We start from the raw sequence: 21,882 nt of genomic DNA on the forward strand, positions 1-21,882 counted from the left end.
TCGCGATTCCGATCCGGTAGTAGATTCATTCGCAAAGTAATTGCTCTTGAGTTGTTAGGTCTCCTTCGGAGGCGCTCGGACAGTTGTTAGCAAATCCCACCCCTCCTGGCTGAGCCTTTGCTCGCCCACATGTCCTGGTGAAGCTGGAAAGGCCTCCGGGCCACCAGTAATCTTTCAATCATAAAAAAAAATATGTATATAATATTGGAATGAGATAGAACTCAACCGACGTAGATGGGTAAAGTAACACGTTTAACGCGGAACAAATCTCTTTATATTCTGTGACAGTTGGTTTTGTATCAAGCGGAATACCAGACCGGTAACCAGCCCATGAACATTAGAGTTTTTATTAACTGTAATTAATATTGCATTTTATGATTTCGTTGTAGCTGTCGTTGAGACTGCGAGAGGCGAGAGGAACCACGTTTTTTCAGCATTTTACTTTTTGTATCTTTGTAATTACTATCAAAGTACAAAAAACAAATCCATTTATTACTTTGTTCTTTTAAATTAACCTTATGTGAATATTTCGATATTTTAAAATTATCTTTAACTTATAGAAAATTTTCGACAATTTCAATCACTAGCATTTATCCATAGAGTTAGTGGTACTTATTATAAAAAATTATGTAAATAATATTTTTTTCGTTTGTTATTCGTCCATTGGGACAGATAAATGGAAAGCTTCCATAAAGCCAAGTTTTTATGGCAAATGATCGAATCCGTGTCAATACACCATATATAACAAAATGAAACACAGATATGATTCTCACCATTCCAACTAAGCAGTATCATAGGTACTTAAGAAACGAAAGTAATTTACTTCAATTCGTTAAAATGTTTAATTTCAGTAAGTATGTTATCTATCAAGTAGTGAAGTCTTATTATGTAGATAAATTATACATTTTAGGTTAAACCAACACTAAACAAGTTTATAGCCACTTGTTTCAAAGCTTCTATATTTTCTTAATAAGTACATTATTTTTAGCTTAATAATGTTTATTTGAGTATCACAATTATATTAATATACTTATCTCCCACTACTGTGGCACTTACGTTATAGATTTTATGTAGTAGGTCTAAGTCTAACTAATATAAGCGATGCACGATCGAAGCTAACAAGACAAAATCTAATTAAATTCGATAACATCATAATGTATTTTACACTTAGGTCTCGAATAAATAGTTAATTTTAGGACAGATTCGAATTTGTTCGGAAAGCGGCAGTTTTATTTTTGGTATCGGAATTCCTTCCCAATCACCCTGAAATTAAGAAAATAAGTATTTTGACATTAACAATAAAAGTATTACATATATCAAGGCAATTAATTATAAATAACAAGGCAATAAAAAAAAGAAAAAAATGGGGCTCAAAATCAATGGGCTACTGGTGGTAGACTAAGCGGTAAGCCGCATGTGGGCACACCATTCTGTTGCGAAGCAAATATGAATTCCTGTTAAGGGTCGATTTGATACAATAGAGACGATCATTGTTGCCTCCGAGACCAGTCTTTTGATTTTGATGCTATCCAAGATCGTCGGTAACATCAGCCGGAATTTTGCTTCGATCTATGCTAGAAAAAAAAACCTTTCAACGCAAATGTGACTTTGTGATAAAGGGAACTGACTTGAAAACGACTCCCATCGGATTTGTTGCATTGCATTGATATTGGGGACTCGACGTACAGCGCATGTAGTGTGTCGGCTCTTAATCTAGTCCACGGTTGGATCGCTAAATAATTATCACGTGGCGTCGCCTTCGACGAAATCGGTATATCGTCCCATCTGAAACACAATAGTAAAAGGCGAACAACTTTTTTTTATTACTTTTGTATCTGCATTGGTACTGAGAGGTCTGATCTTGGTTACCGTTTTTCGAAATCGAAATATTTCTCGAGTGCTTCGTTCGACACGGCGCTCTTGCAAACCTCGAGTTCGGTCGCCGGATAGTAATGTATGTAATTAACGCACATTTCGTCCGTTATAGCGTGGCCGCCGATCGTCGCGTTTAACTTATCTTCCGTATTGTAAATGCAGGTGGTTTCCAAGAAGTCGCCCTTGAACAGAACGTAACATAACCAACATACGTATAGTAACGTATAGCTTAGGCTTATGGCTAAATTTACTCAACAAAAATAAACAAGTACACGAATCTATCCAACAATATAAACAGAAAGAATTCAATATAAATAATTTAAAAATACCCTCATAAAAGATCACGTCAAAATTATAACTTAACTATTCAATATAATACCACCATATATGTTTGTACACATGTATTTACTTAGAGCCGTTAGTACTTAGGGACATATTTGGGCCCCAGTCTATCCAGTATCCTTAGTACGAGTTTTTAACGTTCTCGATAGCGTAAAAGTTAACTCAAATTTGTATGTAGTGTGAACAGAGCCCCTAGCGGCAAACGTAAGTTAAAAAACTCGCACTAAGCACACTGACCACCATATTAATTAATTCAACAGACAAAATTAGATCTTACTGGTAACACTTTGACGGGCCGATGCAGTATTCTAATTTCCTGAAAATGCGTAGAATAATGCATGTCTTTGTTTAATACGGGAAGCTCTACACCCTGTCTCGAGTGTCTGGTCCACACCGCGGCACCAGTTAAATGCGTGTGAAGTTGACTTCCAAAAACTGTAATGCCTTCATCCGGTAGGCCCTGAAATGTTTTGTTAAACTAGGATTTTCTTAGGTTTGCGCGAGTCGCAGATAATGACTGATAAAAATAACAACCGGGAACAAATCAGGCACGGTCACACGACCCTAAATTAGGACCCCCTGTGTTGTGGGTACCAGAGACTGACATACATACTTAATAAACGTTTAAATATATACATAATATACAGTTAATAAACACCCAAACAATGAGTAAACATAGCTGTTTATCATACGAATCTTTGCTCTGAATCGAACCCACGATCCTCGACACTACAATGAAGGGCGCTAGCTATTGCATCATCGAGTCAGTCAAATTAAAAGCAGGCAAGACAGATCGTTCGTCGAAGTTTAAATATCGTGCTAACTGTCGTCTATTTTTCTATTATATAAAAATTATCAGTAGACTTTTACAGATAGGTACCACCGCCCTGCCTATTTCTGCCGTAAAGCAATAATGTGTTTCGGTTTGAAGGATGGGGCAGGCGTTGTACTGTATAAAACCGAGACCTTCGAATTCATGTTTCGAGGTGAGCGGCGGCATTTACGTTGTAGATGTCTATAGGCTCCGGTAACTACTTAACACCAGGAGGGCCATGAACCCGTCCCTCCATCTCAATCCTCCATCTCCAAGGTACAAAAAAAATATATCCTTTGTTATGAAAGTCTTTAACGAGCGGGCTTTAGAAACGTAATTAGTTAGGTAAATTACTGTCTTGCCGAACTTATACTATGTACCTTACAGACGTTTACAAACTTCTCGGTTCAACCAAGCGGATCAGATACGTACCACTCCAGTACACTGAGGGATACAGTAACCAGTTAACGGAAATGCTTTTTGTTCACCAGGTATAGCCATTTTGTCGGTGTATTCTAAGCCCAATTCCATAATGGCGGCATCGTACGTACGCTTCCTTCCAGTTATATAGAGAACAATACCCGAACTGTCGACCCAATCTAGGCAATACAGAGTTTTCATTAGAAAGACACCAAGGAGATAAGCTTATCAAGTTTTTTTTTTAAAAGCAAATACCTTTCCTTAATTCTGGATTGTTGTAGTGGACCTCTAGCATGACATATTTGTTGGCTTTCGGGCCGCCGAGTGGGAGGCCCGCTTCTTTTGGGTAGGTAAAGGGGGGAGCGCCCATTGCCCATGCTGCTTTTACCTATAGAAGATTAATCGTAATGGAGTCGTTGAACTTCAATCTCTTTCCTAGTATGAATAAGGGTTACCTTAGAACAACTTTTCGTAATAGCCGGTCTTTCTGCGGCAAAACAATTGCCCTCGTATGCCGGCATTTCCTTGTGGGGATCTTCGTCGCAATAGAAGACTTCCATGTGATGAACTAGGCCTTCGTTACCGGGAGTTATTGTCGATTCGAACTAGAATACAAAAGTGTAGTTTTTTCTACGGTATTCGCAGTTTGTAGGCAGCGGCTTGGCTCTGCCCCTGGCATTGCTGAAGTCCATGGGCGACGGTCGCCACGTACCATCAGGTGGGCCGTATGCTCGCTGCCTACACGGGTAATAAAAAAAAATATTGTACTACTTTTACGGTTTAAATTCGCGTTTTTTATTTTTTACGTTTGTAACGAAATGCAAAATATTTCATATAGAACATTATACGATAACACAATATTATAATGTTAATGCATCAAAAACCAAACCCTGATTTGAATACAAATAGCTGAAGCATGGTCTTTGGACGTATATTTGATAGATGCGATGTGATGACAAAAAGTGATTCAGGCAAAATTGCCCTTCTGATAGGTACCTACTCTGTGCTCGCGTCAACTTTGTCGTCCGTGACAATGAAAACTGTAAAATATTACCAACGCCCAAAAAGAATAATGCGAGATTAAACTGTAAAAATAGTTTTAATTCTACGAAAAATATTTGGGACACATTAATTAAAAAAGAAAAAAAACAGTTGATTTCGGTGTACGCTAGTCACCTGAACTATATGATGAACTTTTGACGTGACGAATTCGGGCAGCCTAACGACTTTGCACCAGTACGTCGTGTCGTCTCCCGGTACTTTTAGATCTTTGTTTGTTATTCGTAATTGGTAACCATTCGCTTTTTGCAAGCCGGGAGGTGTTAGTAGCCTTACTCTAACAAAGCCGTGCCTCTGAGGTACGGTGCAAGTAAGGCACAAGCCCTTTGATGAGAACAGTTTGTCTATTCCGTGAGCCCACACCACATGGACCGTGCCGTCCTGAAAAGTTTATCGTTAATTTTACTTGCGATCTTAACAACTATGTAGTTTTCATCGCGTCCTATTCAATTTCGTTCGTCTTCCTTTCAAAGTTTGTTAACAATAGTCAATGTTGAATTTCGTCTTCAACATGAGTGACAGTTTTTGTGATGGCTAAAAGCCCCAACAACAGAAGAAGTGTCGTCACCCCTTTTACCTTTCTACAAAATCTTAAGATCATTGCAAGAAGTACATTAATTAAAAGTTTTGATCGCCCTCAGTTATGAGGAGCGAGTTTCTGTAAAATTGTTGCAAACATGCGCAGAGTATATCTTTCAGAAGATCATTTTTACCTCAATTACATAATCATCGTCATCGCAAGTATCAAATAAACGTTCAAAGATTATGCTTTGGCTATTTGTATTCAAATAAAACCCTTCACAGTTTTGTTTTTGATCACGTATCAATTTCCCCTGTCCGTTTGTGTGCATATCCTAAAATCAAATACCAAACAAATATAGCTCACGAAAATTAGTAGCGATGTTATTTATAGATAACTTTATTTATTTATTTAGACCTCGAAATGATCACGAGCTTTATAATCTGTCCAAAACAGACAAACATCCGAATTATTCAGTTGGCCCCGATCGGAGAAGCCTAATGCAAACCAATTGAAGGCCGGCGCTTTTTCAGAGACAGTCAAAGTAAATTTAATCTTTCGAACGGCATAATCAACACGCCACTTTAATAAAAACTCGCCGCTTGGATCCAACACTGATTCACTTTCAGCAAAACGATGACCTGAAAAATCGCGATTTTATTTATTGTCTCCAAACTTTGCAATACTTCCAACATCAAACGTTTCCAGTTTAAAACTCACCTGGGCTTACGTTCACAGAAAACGTATAAATAAATGTATAAACAGACAGAAAAAACACAAAAAACCAATTCGACATCTTAAAGCGTTTACAAAAGCATGCATCTCTTTCGAGTGGAGACGGAGGTCTACTTCACTCTGTTGTTAGAGTTAGAATGAAACGCGCCATCGCGTGCCTCCCTCCTTTGAAGGCTGTTAAATAATTTCTCGAATTATGTCACCTTGGGTAGCGTCATGCAGCGGCGAGAGGGAATAAATGGTACAGACAGCAGAAAAATAATTTAGATAATTTTCATACATTTTTTTATTGCTTAGATGGATGGATAGAACGCATTACTGCTTCACGGCAGAAATAGGCAAGGCGGTGGTACCTACCCGTCCGGACTCACAAGAGGTCCTACCACCAGTAATTACGCAAATTATAATTTTGTGGGTTTGATTTTTATTACACGATATTATTCCTTCACCGTGGAAGTCAACCGTGTACATTTTGTTAAGTACGTATTTCATTAGAAAAATCGCTACCCGCCTGCGGGATTTATCAAGATGCGTTCATTTCGTTATTGTCAGTATAATTTAAATTTACCCGTTCATTTTTAATACTTACCTACAAAATATACATTTAACGTAGTGTATCAAAGCTTTTTTTAATGGGCTCTTGTCTTTCATCCACCTGTGCGAAGATTCGATACGGGACAGTATTACATAGGTACATAGGGCTTACTTACTGTAGGCAAAACTTGGGACTACAATACAATTTTTTACCTCAAGTGCGTTGCGTCAATTCGAAAGCTGTAGTCGAGAACTTATAGATATATGCAAGATTTCCAGGAAATTATTTCTAATGCAACTCTAGTTACTATTGTACTGTCCTGTCTGTTCTCCTCAAACAGAATGTTTATAGGATGGCACCTGACTATTTCCATTGATTCTGGCTGGATGAAAACTGAATTTCATTTGTCTCGGATAAAATCGTTTCGCAAAGCTCAACTTAAGATTAAATCAAACTACTACTAAACTGACACTTTCCCTTGAACACGCAGGCGAAATCGCGGGTAACAGCTAACTAATCCAGCAACCTCAAGGGGTTGGCTTGGCTCTGCCCCTGGCGTTGTTGAAGTCCATGGGCGACGATAACCACCCACCATTAGGTTAGGGCCATATGCTCGTCGGTCTACAAGGGCAATAAAAAAAAAATACGTTACCTTCGGAAATATGCCGACTACTGCTTCCAACCAAATCCTTGACGTTTGGTTATTTCACTAAAAGCTGCAAACACGCCTTGTTGGTCAAGTGGTTAGTGCCCACATCTACTGTACCACGGTGTCCAGCTTCGATTGCTGGTTGAATTATGGGTATCTTTGTGGAAAACGTTTCTTTTGTCGTGGTCAAGGTCTAAATGTTATTGTCTGCTGTGTTTTTGGCACGCTGGGCGTTTATTCGAAGTTAATTCTTTTTCATTAAATAAATCCTGATTTGTCTTATAACTGATGTTGCTTGGAACAAAAAGTATGCTGAGACCTTAGAACTTGTATCTCAAGGTGGGTGGCGCATTTACGTTGTAGATGTATATGGGCTCCAGTAACCACATAACACCAGGTGGACTGTGAGCTCGTCCACCTATCTAAGCAATAAAAAAAATGTTTATGGTATATATAATAATATACTTTTTAACAACCTGATTTTTTTATTGGACATGATAAAACTTCATCGTCCAGAAAGGGATAAACAAATCATAATAATATTTAATGAATATTTTCTGTCGATTTAAATGATGAAAGTCGTGAAGATAGTTGTTCTTTATGATATTTTGTGGTACGTGATAATATGGAATATATTTACGTCATATACTGAATGTACGTGTAATGAATTTACGCCCGCCGAGGAATGCAACCCTAGTTGGTCGGGGCTTTATTAAATTCTTAGAGAATTCCGCTTCTCGACGCCGCGCCGGGAAATTGAATACCGACGGTTAGATCGCTCTTCAATCAACTTGAATTTCATAGATGTATTTTGAGTTTGCGAACACTGAAAATTGCTGTTTATTCGTGTTTTTTTTTCTAGCTGCTTAATTCTTAACGGCGTGAGCAAGTCTGCTTATCTACAGCAAGAAAAAAAATGTAGGGATTATGACCTTGAATGAATTTAATATACTGGGTGTCCCAAAATTCAACGATAAGCTAGTACCGGTATATGGTCGGGTCAATAACTACCCATGGAAAATAATAACAAAAATCCAGCTCTTTTTTTTTCAAAGTTACATTAACTTTTTTGAAAAATGTTGTAATTTGTACCTTACACCCTATGATTAGATACTGTGGTTACAAATGTGAACATATCCCCACATTTTTTTTGTATTAGCTACCTAAGTAACATAACTATTAATTGCAGTTCCAAATAGGACCAAAAAATTCGTAGTTTTTAATATAAAAATAAAATAAACAATTATGTTTTCTTGAAATTTTAGAATATTTTAACTTTTAATCAACTTTGACATACTACTTTGTCAATAATGTATGAAATTGCACTATGGCATGTTATTACAAAATTTAGCGCAATTTATCACAATTCTAAAATGGTGCGATATTAGGATAACAGTCTTGTAAAAATTCAAAGAATTCTCTTGTCACGACACAAAAAGGGTTTTGGAAGTCTTAATGACAAAGGGAAGATCTTCCACCGAGCGGGTGATATTGCTCGGTAGACAGACCGTGATTGTCGCAGTGTAGGTGCGTGCCGTAGGACCAGTAAGCGCGGTGAGTCGGCTGCGATGGTCCTGTTGAGGCTGCGATGCTGGCTTGCTGTGGGACGACTGTCGATGACTTGCTTTTATCTGCGAGAATGCGGGGATTGTGGTAGCCGAAGTTCTTGATGCGCTGATGATGAATCAGAAGGTTGCGTGTTCACATCACGTCGGAGGTCACCAGTTTGGGAGAGTTTAAACAACGAAAGGAAGATCTTCCACGAAGCGGGTGATATTGCTCGGTAGACCGATGGTCCGAATGTTGTTGTTCGGAACTTGTATATATGCGCTTTAGGTACTTGAAAATGTCGTAAGCGAGATTCAGGCATCTGTCAATTATCTTGCGTTGTATGATGGCTACCCGCCACTGGATTATTTAGCTTAGTTTTTGAAAACATTATGTTCGGTGATATATTACCGAACACCTTTGTCAGCATAATTTGCGTGACGCATTAACTTTATTTCCACAAATCATTAGTGCACGATCAACAACCGCGTCACCCGGGTGCATTCATAACATTAACATTTATTTGATTTAATTAATATTTTAACAATAAACATTTTTAAGCAACATAATCTTTAAATAACAAATTCACACCGCACCCTACATTTTGGTCCTTCGAGCGGGATTTGAACCAGCGACCTATGGATTTCTTTGTCTATTTTTTTTCCCTTCTGCGGCCGTGTCCTGTTTACAGGCCGACAATCGTCAAAAAGAGGACGAAGAGATTTATCAGGCATCAATCGGATCGCTATAACAAACTTAAGAGGAATGGGGTTGGCAACTGTCAAAGTGGCGCTGGTGTGCATTGTTCCCATAACATTCAATATTTGTATTGGAATTTTTGATTAAAAATTATTTTAAGCACAATGACGCGTTGTTTTGTACCAATATGCTCAGAAATTGGATTACATCAATTCCCGAAGGACAAGAAAATTGGAAGACTGTGGTTAAAGGCCATTTGACGCGAAAAAAGTGCTCACACAAAAAGTTCGAGGTTATGTCGTGTGGAACTTTGTGGAATCTGACTATGAAAACATTAGTAAATACACAGGTATGCTTCTTTCTGTCAAATATATATAATGCATGACTAGGTGTAGCACACATCTTTGTTCTCTTATTAAAAAAATCCAATAATAATTAGTTAGGCACACTATTAGTTGCTAACATATTTTGCAAGTAGATTTATGCTGTAAGGAACCTTTTAACAAACACAAAATCAGACTGGAGGAAACACATTCCTCATGAGCTGTTGTTCATTATCAGCTGTTACTATTGAAAGTTCTGTCTAAATCGCTGCATCCATTGCAATAACAAATATTTTGAAACTATGGTCAGGTTTCCTTTTGATAGTATATTTAAATGTTATTCTTTGTGTTGCAGGTGTCAAATATTAACATAAATATCTGAAGAAAGGTGCTGTACCATCTATATTTTCATGGAATATGAAACCAGTTTCTGAAGAAACAAAAAGTAGAGAAGTTACTTATGTAATTTTAGAGAAGGAATTGTCAATAAAAATAATTAAAAATATTCCTGATTTTTATTTCGACAAGTGTATAGTTATAATACAGATATTTTTCATACAATGCTTCTTTGAAAATATTTTCATAAAAGATATCTAATTTATTTAACATATTATTTATAAAATTATTGTCTTTTTCAACATAAATCACTTTGATGTCCTTGTAGGTGTAAATGACCAAGTTGCAGTATGTTTTGCCTGAGCAGTATAACTGTCCTTGGATTTGATAATAATATGGGCAGGTTTTTTTAGAGACAATATCCCGTTACATTGTTCTAAGTAAGGCACCGTTGATATATTTATTTCATGTTTTCTGCTAGCGTATGGACATTTCACTTCAATTATAGCTTCTTCGCCCAACACACCATCAGGAGATGCAGCAAAATATGGGCGCTCTTGGCTATTGAAAATGCCACATGGCTCCACTAGCAAATCATATATATTAGCATATTTTGCTAGAGCATTTTTTTCATTTTGTTTCAAAATTAAAATTTTGGTCATGTAGCTCTAATCTGAAAAAAGTAAAATAATACATTAGTTGGTAGGTAATGTGTGTAATATGAGCAATTATTTTTGCACATGCTACAAGGAATAAAGTTCCTAAGGTACACAATTTAATATTATTATTATAATAGCTACCGGAAACAGTTTGAGAGAAGTTTTCTAAGTTAAAATAAAACATCAACATTGTACCTTTCGACAAAATCCACTTTTTTTCTTCGTAAAGATGCAACACGTTTTCTCAACTCCTCCTTTAATTCTTTAACTATCCAGTTGGAATACATGTTGTAAAACTGTTTAGCACTACTTAGAAAGTAATAAGAACCATATCAAAGTCACAAAATGCCGAAATATCACGAACGCAAAACACACAAAATGGCGGCTCTCTGTGACAAGGGAACAAGCTACGCTGGCGACATCTGAGAAAAGCTTTAACCGGCCAACCCCATTGGCGTAAACCAAGAGGTATTGACCTATAAGACCTATAGCTTTCCTCAAAAAATGGGTTATTTAACACTGAAAGGATTTTTCAAATCGGACCAGTAGCTCCTGATGAGATTAGCGCGTTCAAACAAACAAACTCTTCAGCTTAATAATATTAGCATAGATACCATACTATACCGTATAATAAAATATTACCAGAAACAAATGCTGACATGCCACTTTTAAGACATTTTTACGGGACTTTCACACAATAAAACAGACAAAGTTTGTGTTATAATGCGTTTAATCAGAAGAAAATTGATTTAAAATACAACTTAGCACATCTAATTATTATCTTTATTCTCCACGTCCGGTGCCGCACTGGTGTCTTCAACTGTTTCCGAACTTCCTTCGGTATCTTCTTTCGTCTGAAAATAAAATATGATTACGTTCAACTTATTTAGATTATGAAAATGGTACGGTTTTCTGGTGACCATGTTCACGATGCGCCCAGCACTATGGTTTATACCACCATACCACTGCGCTATAGATTAAATAACTAACAAAGAATACACATTACAGATCCTTATAATACAGTCACTTGTTAACATGATTACTTGTTCCTCTAAGAGAGCTACACTGTCGAACAAAACTAACTCTTTGACTAGGTAGTCGTAACAAACTTACTTATGTATATCGTTTTAAGCTTTATTCAATATTCTAATTTTAATGAATCTTATACTAATAAGACTCTTAGACTGCAGTGTACATGGTTCGGTAACAAACATCACACAGAGATGCTGAAATTATGCGTGACGTCATTTGGGGCTAAATCCCACGACAAGTCTCATTTTGATGTATCATCTGATATAAGAATATATATACTTAATGTTTTGTTTAATTAACAATGATCGGGTGATAAGATCGGGACTAAACATCTAATGGTACTAACAACCAAAATGAAATTTTAAAGAATTTCAATATGTTTGCTATTTATATAAAATTATAGCTGTACCCATCCGTCCGCTTCGCTGGGCATTTAAAATTAACGTTATTATTTCTCACCCCCACAAACATTCTCATTATTAACGCCCCCGCAACTGGTGTAGGGTGAGCCTATCCATTAAGTACATGTATTTTCTACATGGATACCAAGTCAAGTCAATCGGATGCACGGTTCAGTAGTTATAACGGAACATCCGTAAAAACCAGCGGCAGGCAGCTGTTTTTAGGCAGTGGCTTGGCTCTGCCCCTGACATTGCTGACGTCCATGAGTGACGGTGACCACTTACCATTGGATGGGCCGTATGCTCGTCTGCCTACGAAGACAATAAAAAAAACATAGATTTATATATTAGTATAGATATAGATGAAAACCACTATAGATTTATATATTAGTACAGTATAGTATATGTATTCGGGATCATGAATGGCTCGCGTACCTGTTCCCTCTCGAACAGCAAGGCGAGCTCGATGTGGTCGGTGTGCGGGAACATGTCGAGGGGCAGGGCCCGGCGCGGGCGGAAGGGGGCGCCGCGGAGGGTCTTGGAGGAGGGCCGAGCGAGGTCCACCCAGTTCTTGAGCGCGGCGGCGGGCCGGCACGACACGTACAGCACGCGCCGCACGCGCCGGCTGTTGCGCAGCTGCGTCACGGCGCGCATGTCTGCGGGCGAGCACAGGCTTTTTTTTTCCTACCTAGGCTGAGAGCCTTGAGAGGCTATATCAGCGTAGTAGGTGAGTAGATTGCTAACACGAACCCTAGCAAGAGCCGTGCTTCTCAGAATCTATCACCGGATCGGAAACGCAACCCACTGAAAAGATCAGGCGAGAAACTCTGTGGGCTGTGTCTGAGGGTTAATTTACTCGTCGAGCCCTTCGTAGCAAGCGACGGGTTCGACGAGGACGATGACCGGTGCTTGAGGTACCTAGAAGCACCGTTAGTGGATCGGGAAGATCCGGAATGACGTGTTTGGAGCGACGTCGACTGCTTTCCATTCTGTCCGCAGGATCGGAAATGTAGTTACCGGCGGCCATGATGAGAGGGTTCTCGTGTCGTGTCGCTTTATCGAAGTGGCGAGCACAGAGCGAGCATGAGTTGACTACGAGCGAGTCTGAGTCTAAGGCACACGGACGGCGACATTCACACTGTCGTATCTATGCAGATTTTAGTTGGTAAAATAGTCTCGTTTACACACGAAGAGATTCTTAAATACGATCAGGCGAGAATATTATACCTATTTTTTTTTTTATTGCTTAGATGAGTGGACGAGCTCACAGCCCACCTGGTGTGAAGTGGTTACTGAAGCCCATAGACATCTATAACGTAAATGCGCCACCCATCTTAAGATATAAGTTCTAAGGTCTCAAGGGTAGTTACAACGGCTGCCCCACCCTTCAAACCGAAACGGATTACTGCTTCACGGCAGAAATGGGCAGAGTAGTGGTACCTACCCACGCGGACTCTCAAGAGGTTCTACCACCAGTAATTACGCAAATTATAATTTTGCGGGTTTGATTTTTATTACACGATGTTATTCCTTCACCGTGGTAGTAAATCGTGAACATTTGTTGAGTACGTATTTCATTAGAAAAATTGGTACCCGCCTGAGATTCGAACACCGGTGCATCGCTCAACACGGATGCACCGGACGTCTTATCCTTTAGACCACGACGACGCACAGTTACGTTAGTTGGTAAAATAGCCTCATTTACACACGAATAGATACCTATACAGGTTGTCCCTCAAAGGATATAATCAACCCGAAAACTATATATATTATCGCCGTTGCAAATTTGATATCTCCTATATCTATAAATTCAGTTTTCGAGAAAATCTAATAAAACTACCTCCTGGAAAAAAAATGCAAATATTTTTTTTTACACGTAGCATATTGTAGATCAAAATCTACAGTAAAATGTAAACCGACACTAAGGATTTTTTAAGATAGATTTAGAATAAGGATTAAAAGTTCCCAAGTAAATAATAAACACAATTATTAACAAGATCATTCATTCAAATTATGAAGGGTAAATAGTACTTACAACATAACGAACAAACTATCCTACTGCTAATATTTTAACAAAAAATTATTTCTTATTTAAGTTATCGTAAAAATCCTAGCGACTTCGGATTGCTTTAAGAATTCTGAAATTATATGCAAACGCCGTAGTGCCGTCCGTCTAATCGAGTTTTAGCTCAAAAAGATCATGTGATTTCGGCTAATTGTAATATACCACAAAAACACTCCGTCGCCGCCGATCCAACTGTGTAGGCATAACAAACAGCTTGTTTTCTCTTTGCAATGAGGGGGTTTAGAAACAAGTTGAACGAATTTATTATTATCTATCACGTAACGCATTTAAACAATTACCAAATTAGTTTTTGTATGAGACTACTACGACTTCATCTATTTATTGATACTATTCTTACGTTTCGGCTTAATATACTTATTGTGTTACACCCTGTATATTATTTAACGCGACCATAATGATCATTACGAAAAACTCGTCATCGCTCGAAGTTGATGTGATATCCGAGTGTTGACAGTTATCCTCTTCAAACAGGAGTGCTCTTTGTTGAAATAGTAGCTCACGGCAATAGCAATGTTTCAGTCCCTGATTGACGCTCCGACTATGCAAAGTCTCTGTGGGATACTCACGGAGTCCAGCTCTTGGGGGATCAACAATAGCAATAACATCGTCTCCGGTGGCTCTGGCCAGCACCGAGGGTAGTATGTCTTCAGCTTTGCCCGTGTAGAACTCACTGTTTTCGATTTCGTTAAGTTCAGCATTTGCTTTAGCGTCCTTCACAGCTTCCGGTACCAATTCTAAGCCTAAAACTTTACCGCAGTGCTGAAAATTAGAATACCGACACAAAAATAAGCTTGCATAAAGAAATACCTCAGTTATTAAAATAATCAATTTTAAAACGGTAATGAATTTAAAAATGAAATTTACAAACAGGTTTAAAAAATTAAAACTTTGTCTATCAGTTGCCCAAGCTCAGAGAATGGTTTCAAAATAAAACGTAATAAAATACTGATGAAAATATTTAAAAAATAATGATGAAAGTATTTAAATTAAAATATATATATATATTAAAAAAAAAAAGAAAAAGACCCGCTAAGTTTCTTGCCAGTTCTTCTCAGGACGGAGGCTAGTTTTTGTGAATTAGCGGTAGATCTTTTTGACGTTCAACAAGTATGTACTTTCATTTATGTTGAATAAAAATTTTTGATTTGATTTGATTTTCATTTGATTGGTCTTTGAAAGCTAGACAATAACAAAAAGTGAATAAATTAAAAGAGTAACTTACCTTAGCAAAACACAGGCCTATCGTGCCGGTTCCACAACAAATATCTATCACAGTCGAATCCTCTTTGACTTCACTCATTTCGATAGCCTTTTGATACAGTATTTCAGCACCGGCTGTGTTTATCTGTAACGTTGCAATGCGTTTTTATTCAATTCAAATTATCGGCAGTATAGTTCTTTGTTTGATATATGAATTTCTAATTGTACTCATTAATATAATTTATATATCTTATTTCTTCTTATATATTAATATAATGAAATAAGACTTCATTATGTCATTAAAGAAACGATATTTAAAGTTTATTTAGAAATTAATTTTATATCTTCATTAATATGCATAACCAAACAGTTAGAACAAAATGAAAACAAACCAAAATAGAAAAAAATATGACAAAGGAATTTCAATTTTGAGCATCAGCGAGTACAGTCGAATTTTGAACACCCGGCGAATACTAGTTTTATTAAATGTAGTGACATACTTGAAAGAATGCCTCTGGAGAAATCCGAAACTGTCTCCCCAATATTGTGTCAATGATATGAGTTGATCCCATTAAGTGAGTAGGCTTTGTTGGTTCTTCACCAACTCTCCTGTTCAAAATCATACACATTAAAAACGAAGAAAATTTAACAGGACATAGGTAATAATAAATAAATATTGTGGGTAGCATTCGTAGACATAAGAGTGGTTAGAACTTTGAGAGATTAAAGTCAAACGAAAGATCTTCCATCATCATCATCATCATCGGCCTTTATTTGCCCACTGCTGGACATAGGCCTTCCATTACAATTATATTCCATACAATGTTCAATTACACTCGCTCGGTGAATCGACGGTCCGAATGTTGTTGTTTGAAACTTGTCTAAAATAATATGCAAGCTTATCTTGAAAATGTCGTTAGCCAGATTCAGGCATATGTCAAATGAAGATATGAGTGGATGAAGGGGATATGATACTACTTGTTAATTTTGAGAAAACGGGCAACAACCTTTTGTTACTTGTACTTTTTTTCGTACATAACTTCTTCATCCCATGCAATTTCTAAAAATAGCCTTTAAGCCCGAAATTTTAAGGTCTAATATGGTTTACAGGCACCTAACACCTTCATTCAATGTAAAAAAAATATATCTTAAAAATGGCACTTAAGCCCTTCATTCACTCACGTCGTCAAATATCTCATATTCTATAATGGCTACCCGCCACAGATTCATATAGCGATAGTTTATCGTGAGTGCCTATAAAAATCATAAATGCATTTATCTGTGAATTCCGCCATTGTAAAGGGTCTAAAATGAGAAGCTATAACTTCATATCAGATATTTATATAAATCATTACAATTAGAACCGATTCAAATATGAAAAGGTGACTTACATTGTTTACACCTTTAGGTTTTAACTAATAAAACATGAGTGCATACCTTCCTACCTTTTAGTGATCAACTCAAAATACAATGATTTAATCCCACATTCAACTTCTTTAGAACTACAATGTTCTATTAAGTCCTTTTTAATTTTTTCTATTTCACTCTCAGTTAAATTCTGAAATAAAGTAGATACACACTATTTTAGTGAATACATTTTAATTTCAATCAGACTGAATTTTGACCGCTATAAAAAGCTGTTTATTACTTCATAAAGTAGTGGTTACTTTTGTCTTTTATTTGTTTTGTTTTCTATATGTTTGAATTTAATTCTTGACTAAATTTTGCACATTTACCTGAGGATACATGGACGCAATTAACATGACGTCACCATTCGATGTTGACTGCCTGACGGTCAAATAACGCCAGTATCCAGAATAGTCAGCCGGAGAGAATGGAGCTAATCCAGATTTACGGACAAAGTCTTGGAATACCTAAAGAATTACTTGAAATCAGAATACTGTTTTTTTTTTATTGCTTAGATGGGTGCACGAGCTCGCAGCCCACCTGGTGTTAAGTGGTTACTGGAGCCCATAGACATCTACGACGTAAATGCGCCACCCACCTTGAGATATAAGTTCTAAGGTCTCAGAATAGTTACGACGGCTGCCCCATCCTTCAAACCGAAACACATTACTGCTTCACGGCAGAAATAGGCAGGGCGGTGGTACCTACCCGTGCGGACTCACAAGAGGTCCTACCACCAGTAATTACGCAAATTATAATGTTCACTATTTAAATTTAAGACATTTAAATGAAGGTAAGCAGAACCTTTTTTTTATGTCTCTGCTTTCCTAATAATATAATAATTGTTTTACAATGTTATTATAGAATAACATAAATTATTTAAAATAAACTAAATAACTTTACACTTCAAATTAGACATGTAATGATTATCAATTTTAAAACTCACCAAAACAGCCTGTTTCGTTCTCTCGGGTATATGTATCAACATTTGTATGGGTGCAACAGCCACTGTACCAGTCACATAACTACCCAATCTAAACCCAACGGTGGGTAACTTAGTCTCATCATCAATACCAATTGTAAACTCGCATTTATTCCTGTAGCCATCTAAGACAGGAGATTTTTCAATGGGCTTTAGTTCAAAACTCAGACCGTTGTATATTTTCCTGTTAGCTTCAATAACACTGCGATTTGATTTGTCCATTTTCCACACTTCATTGTCAAATTTCATTAAAATATGTTTAATTTCTTTATCTTTTAATTTCAACTGAAATTTGTGTAAGAATTGATTATGATGCCAGGTACCTGGTTGATTAATATAACTTAGCTTAGAATGATTCTTGAACGGATGACAAATTTAGGATGTAATTAATAGTTTTCACATATTAGTTATGCTAAGGAGGGAAAACATTTACCCTACATCTTGAAAGTAGTTTGTGAACTGTACCTATGATTACAATCTTGGAAAAATCATAGTCTTTAATATAGAGACCATAGAACTTTTTTTTTTTTTGGCCGGGGCCGAACTTCCTACGAGGTCACCACACCTAGTGGGCGCGCGGGGTATGTGGGACTTGACGATCTGCAAGGTGTTGGGAACAGACCACGGCCCAAGGAATTTTAGAGCCCTACCGCACTAAATGACTCCCCTGCACTCTTACACCCGACTTCCGATCTCTGTCCGGGGTCATAACCCTGTAGGGGAGTTCCCGCGGTCAATACTACAACCAGACACGTGGCACCACCCCGAGGACGCCCGACCAACGGGTCGTCGAGGCAATAGTCGACGACCAACGACGTCGGTCTCCGCGGTACGGCGGCCCTGCCAGGCCGCTGGTGTTCCGGGATACCCCGCTGGGCCAGAACCAGCCTGCCGGGTCGGAACGCGATACACAGCGACGACGACAATGCGGACCGCATCGCAGGCCGCAGCCGCCAACGCGTCGTCCTGTCCTCCTGGTGCCAGCACGCTAGAGCGACGGTAACGTGCGGCGCAGCCTCAACCTCCTTATGTCGCCCCGTGACCATCACCAGGAGGAGACTGCCTCCTCATAGGGGCCGGAGTTGGACAAACATCCTCCTCCAACCCCCGAGACCATTGAACTCTTGTCTTAAGGTAGGTGACGAGCATTTACATTGTAGATGCATATGGTCTCCAGTAGCCACTTAAAACCAGGTGGGCTATGAGCTTGTCCACCCATCTAAGCAATTAAAAAAATGTGATGTCTTTTCTGCTAGTCTATGAAAGTTTCATACAAAGTTTAAAAAAGACTAGTCAAACCCATAATGGATTTAGTCATTTTTGAGACTAACACCAAGGCATTAACACAAAAACATATAGAATTTTATTTATTTATGTATTTTTTACCTGTTCTTCATAAGGCACATTCCAATATGGTAAAACTGCATCTTTTAATCTCTCCTCTTGGCTCTTATTCTCATCACATTTCTTTTTTTTTACTTGTCCATTATTCTCTTCTTGTTTCCTCTTTTTCACTAAAGGATCTGGTGCTGGCTTTGCTATTTCTGCTATCAGTGTCTTCCCTGGAAAATTATATGTAATATTTATTATCATGTGAGCTCCAAAATATCATGAAAGAAGAAAGGTACTGTCATACTGGAGTAAAAGTAAAATTTGTAAACAAAATATTAATAGATAAATTGCCAAATAAACAAACTTATTTTAATCAATACGTAAATCACTTAGTAACAGTGATGGACTACATAATGTATTGTAAAAATATTTAACTTCAGTATGGTAATTTCTTTTTTGACAAATTCCACATTTCATTAAGTGTTCGTAAAATAAAATAGCAAACCTTTCCATTCATATCCGTTAAGAGTTTCAATCGCTTTCACCCTCTCTTCCTCATTTTGAAAACATGCAAACAGCCAATGACTGCCATTCTTTGGCCTTTTTATTTTACTAGTGTTCAACCCTAGTTTCTGGTTCATTAATTTCTTCAATTCCTAGACCATTTCAAATAAATTCTAATATCAGCAAATAAAGAGTGAAATTGATTTTAGAAATGTGTTATCTGTATCCCTGCTTTACACTTGAAGCACTATAAGCTATATTTTTACTTAGTTCGCTTGATATTGCTAGTAATCTAGTACTACTGATCAAATAAAAGTAGAAAACTTAAAAGAAAGAAAAGAAAAGTAAAAATTTCAGTTTAGTAATAATTTATAAGAATTTACTTTTCTAAGAAAGAACAGTCATTAGTTAAATGTTAAGAAAACGAAACTCACGGCAATACCGTAGAATTTCGGCAGTCCACGCAACTCTATTTTAAAATTTTCTGATGAAAACCCTCCACGATCTAGATAAGCATATTCTTCACTAAGTAATAAAGAAGCCTGTCCGCCTACGTTTGTTTCCATACTAATTTCTTTATCATTTTCCATTTTGTTAGATTTTAGTTTTTAAAAAATGTATGTAAACAATTTTCAATTTTTAGGTTATTCTTATGTAGAATAACCATAGACCTTTTTGTTTTTTGGTAGGTACAATTTACCGGCTCTGTAAATTAGGCCCCTTTTTTTTTGTTTTCGGATTTTTTAATCTTTGATTATTTGTTCGTCGTTTGTTCGTTAATGCTCGAATGTAAAAATTGTTTGTTCGTCTTTTGTTTATTTATAATTAATTAAATAAATGATCATCGTTAAGTGGGCCCCCTTTACTAGATATCTTTATTTTTATCGCTCAGATTAATTCATTTTGATCAATTATCGTTTGTTCGACAACTATTGGTGATTGTTCGGCCATAAAAATAATTAAATTCCCAATTATTAATTATTTTATATTAATGTAATACCGAAATACTTCACGAGATGGCGTTACAAAAAATCCCTTCCCAAAACTATAAAACCGTTGTGATTGTCTACTGAATAAATAATATTTATTCGTATAATAAATAATATAATAAATAATATTTATTCGTAGGTGATTGTTTAAGATGTTATGAATATTTCAGTTTTGATTTCATCAAAATAACTTGAACTTTACTACTGAATTCCGAAAAAAAATCTAATTAAGGCTGAGTTAAGTTCAGCTTTTTATTTAAGCCTCTTACTGTAGTTTTTAAATTACATTTATGCGGATTGATGTTTCAAAGCTTTCAGATTTCAATTTTAAAATCTGAAATAATTAAGAACAGCGTCATCCACCGTTCACATTTGAAACAGAATTTAATTCGGTTTAAATTTGTAAAAGTTGATGTTGATTATTATTACACTAATTAATTGAGCGTTTCATTAGCTTTTAAGCTGAGTGACTATTTATAATATATTTTTATTCTATTGTCTATTTTTGTTAAGTAATAAATGAGCAAAAAATAATACTTAACAAAAAGATATGAATTCCGAACAAAAACAGTTTCACTGTAAAAAATTGCGCCAAGTCCACGTTTATAAAACTCATCTCAATAACATTTGCACTTTACAAAAAAATAAGACTTCAATAACTTTCATTCTCTACAAAAAGATGTGAAATAACAAGAAACCAGCCAATTAAAAAAAAAATTGTTGAAAATTTAAAAATTACAAAAAAAAAAAATGTCATACTTGGCGCACGTCATTGAGTACCCCAAATTTTTTCAGGATAAATGAACATCCTTTCAATGTTTACAAATTTATAAGTCGGTCAACCTATGAAATGCATAAATGTAATGAATTATTATTTCATAATAAGTTTTACAGAAGCTAGGTAAAATCGTCATCATTTATGATTTGAGCTAAACACCCTCTCATGTTCGCTTATACAAACTACTTACGAGTCGATACGTATGCATACGTTGGCTTCAAAAAATTTTAAAAATTCTCAAAAATGTATTTCAATGGGTAGAAAAGAATAATAAAGTTTCAGCTGAATGAATCTAAAGGGGTCGAACGCAAAAGTGGTCGATTTGGCATATAATAGCCCATATACATATTTGTAATACGAGTATTGTATGCGGGAAGTTCAATATGAATTTAGTGTTAACGAACAAACGACGAGCAAATAATTAAAAATAAAAAAAATCCGAAAATAAAAAGGGGGCCAAATTTACAGAGCCCAATTTACCGTAGACCTAGGTTTCATACTTCATCAGTGAGATTTTTTTTGGTACAATTTTTCCTTATTAGGAAAGGCAAGGGGAACTAAGCCCATACAGCTTTATAACAAATATTAAGTTTTGTTTTAAAAATGAATTTTGACCTGGTAACTAAGACTTTTAAGTCGTGTCTTAATGAAATGACG

General features: G+C 36.7%; 2 protein-coding genes and 1 long non-coding RNA gene across 3 annotated transcripts; 1 reads left to right on the forward strand and 2 right to left on the reverse strand.

Annotated features, from left to right (window-relative positions):
- Positions 1–832: 832 nt before the first annotated feature.
- On the reverse strand, positions 833–5,912 carry Tbh (tyramine beta hydroxylase). The gene is made up of 11 exons (XM_028169646.2): positions 5,751–5,912; positions 5,448–5,671; positions 5,224–5,364; positions 4,628–4,891; positions 3,907–4,056; positions 3,707–3,839; positions 3,464–3,630; positions 2,495–2,677; positions 1,870–2,057; positions 1,629–1,785; positions 833–1,263 (listed from the first exon to the last, which is right to left on the reverse strand). The coding sequence occupies exons 1-11, from the start codon at positions 5,824–5,826 to the stop codon at positions 1,168–1,170; spliced, it is 1,779 nt and encodes a 592-aa protein (XP_028025447.2). The 5' UTR covers positions 5,827–5,912; the 3' UTR covers positions 833–1,167.
- Positions 5,913–9,148: 3,236 nt separating this feature from the next.
- LOC149502565 (uncharacterized) lies at positions 9,149–10,024 on the forward strand. The gene is made up of 2 exons (XR_016323430.1): positions 9,149–9,545; positions 9,875–10,024. It is a non-coding gene; the product is annotated as an uncharacterized LOC149502565 (long non-coding RNA).
- Positions 10,025–11,226: 1,202 nt separating this feature from the next.
- On the reverse strand, positions 11,227–20,141 carry LOC114239477 (tRNA (uracil-5-)-methyltransferase homolog A). The gene is made up of 11 exons (XM_028169684.2): positions 19,893–20,141; positions 19,460–19,610; positions 19,009–19,184; positions 17,587–17,907; positions 16,970–17,107; positions 16,679–16,791; positions 15,734–15,842; positions 15,256–15,378; positions 14,600–14,792; positions 12,383–12,603; positions 11,227–11,368 (listed from the first exon to the last, which is right to left on the reverse strand). Exons 1-11 carry the CDS (start codon positions 20,046–20,048, stop codon positions 11,285–11,287), a joined length of 1,785 nt encoding a protein of 594 aa, XP_028025485.2. The 5' UTR covers positions 20,049–20,141; the 3' UTR covers positions 11,227–11,284.
- Positions 20,142–21,882: the final 1,741 nt, after the last annotated feature.

This window comes from Bombyx mandarina, chromosome 08 (assembly GCF_030267445.1).
Source record: "Bombyx mandarina strain Sakado chromosome 08, ASM3026744v2".
Lineage (NCBI taxonomy): Eukaryota > Metazoa > Arthropoda > Insecta > Lepidoptera > Bombycidae > Bombyx > Bombyx mandarina.

What these genes read in the sequence shown, in the direction of transcription:
- LOC114239477 (XM_028169684.2), bottom strand. Translation starts at nt 20,048, where the DNA reads ATGGAAAATGATAAAGAAATTAGTATGGAAACAAACGTAGGCGGACAG. An exon ending in TTGCGTCCATGTATCCTCAG is followed by an intron (nt 16,792 to 16,969) that starts GTAAATGTGCAA and finishes ACTTTATTTCAG; the next exon opens with AATTTAACTGAGAGTGAAAT. An exon ending in TGCTGTTCGAGAGGGAACAG is followed by an intron (nt 11,369 to 12,382) that starts GTACGCGAGCCA and finishes TTTTATTTTCAG; the next exon opens with ACGAAAGAAGATACCGAAGG.
- Tbh (XM_028169646.2), bottom strand. Translation starts at nt 5,826, where the DNA reads ATGTCGAATTGGTTTTTTGTGTTTTTTCTGTCTGTTTATACATTTATT. An exon ending in AAGCTCGTGATCATTTCGAG is followed by an intron (nt 5,365 to 5,447) that starts GTCTAAATAAAT and finishes ATTTGATTTTAG; the next exon opens with GATATGCACACAAACGGACA. An exon ending in TTACGAAAAGTTGTTCTAAG is followed by an intron (nt 3,840 to 3,906) that starts GTAACCCTTATT and finishes AATCTTCTATAG; the next exon opens with GTAAAAGCAGCATGGGCAAT.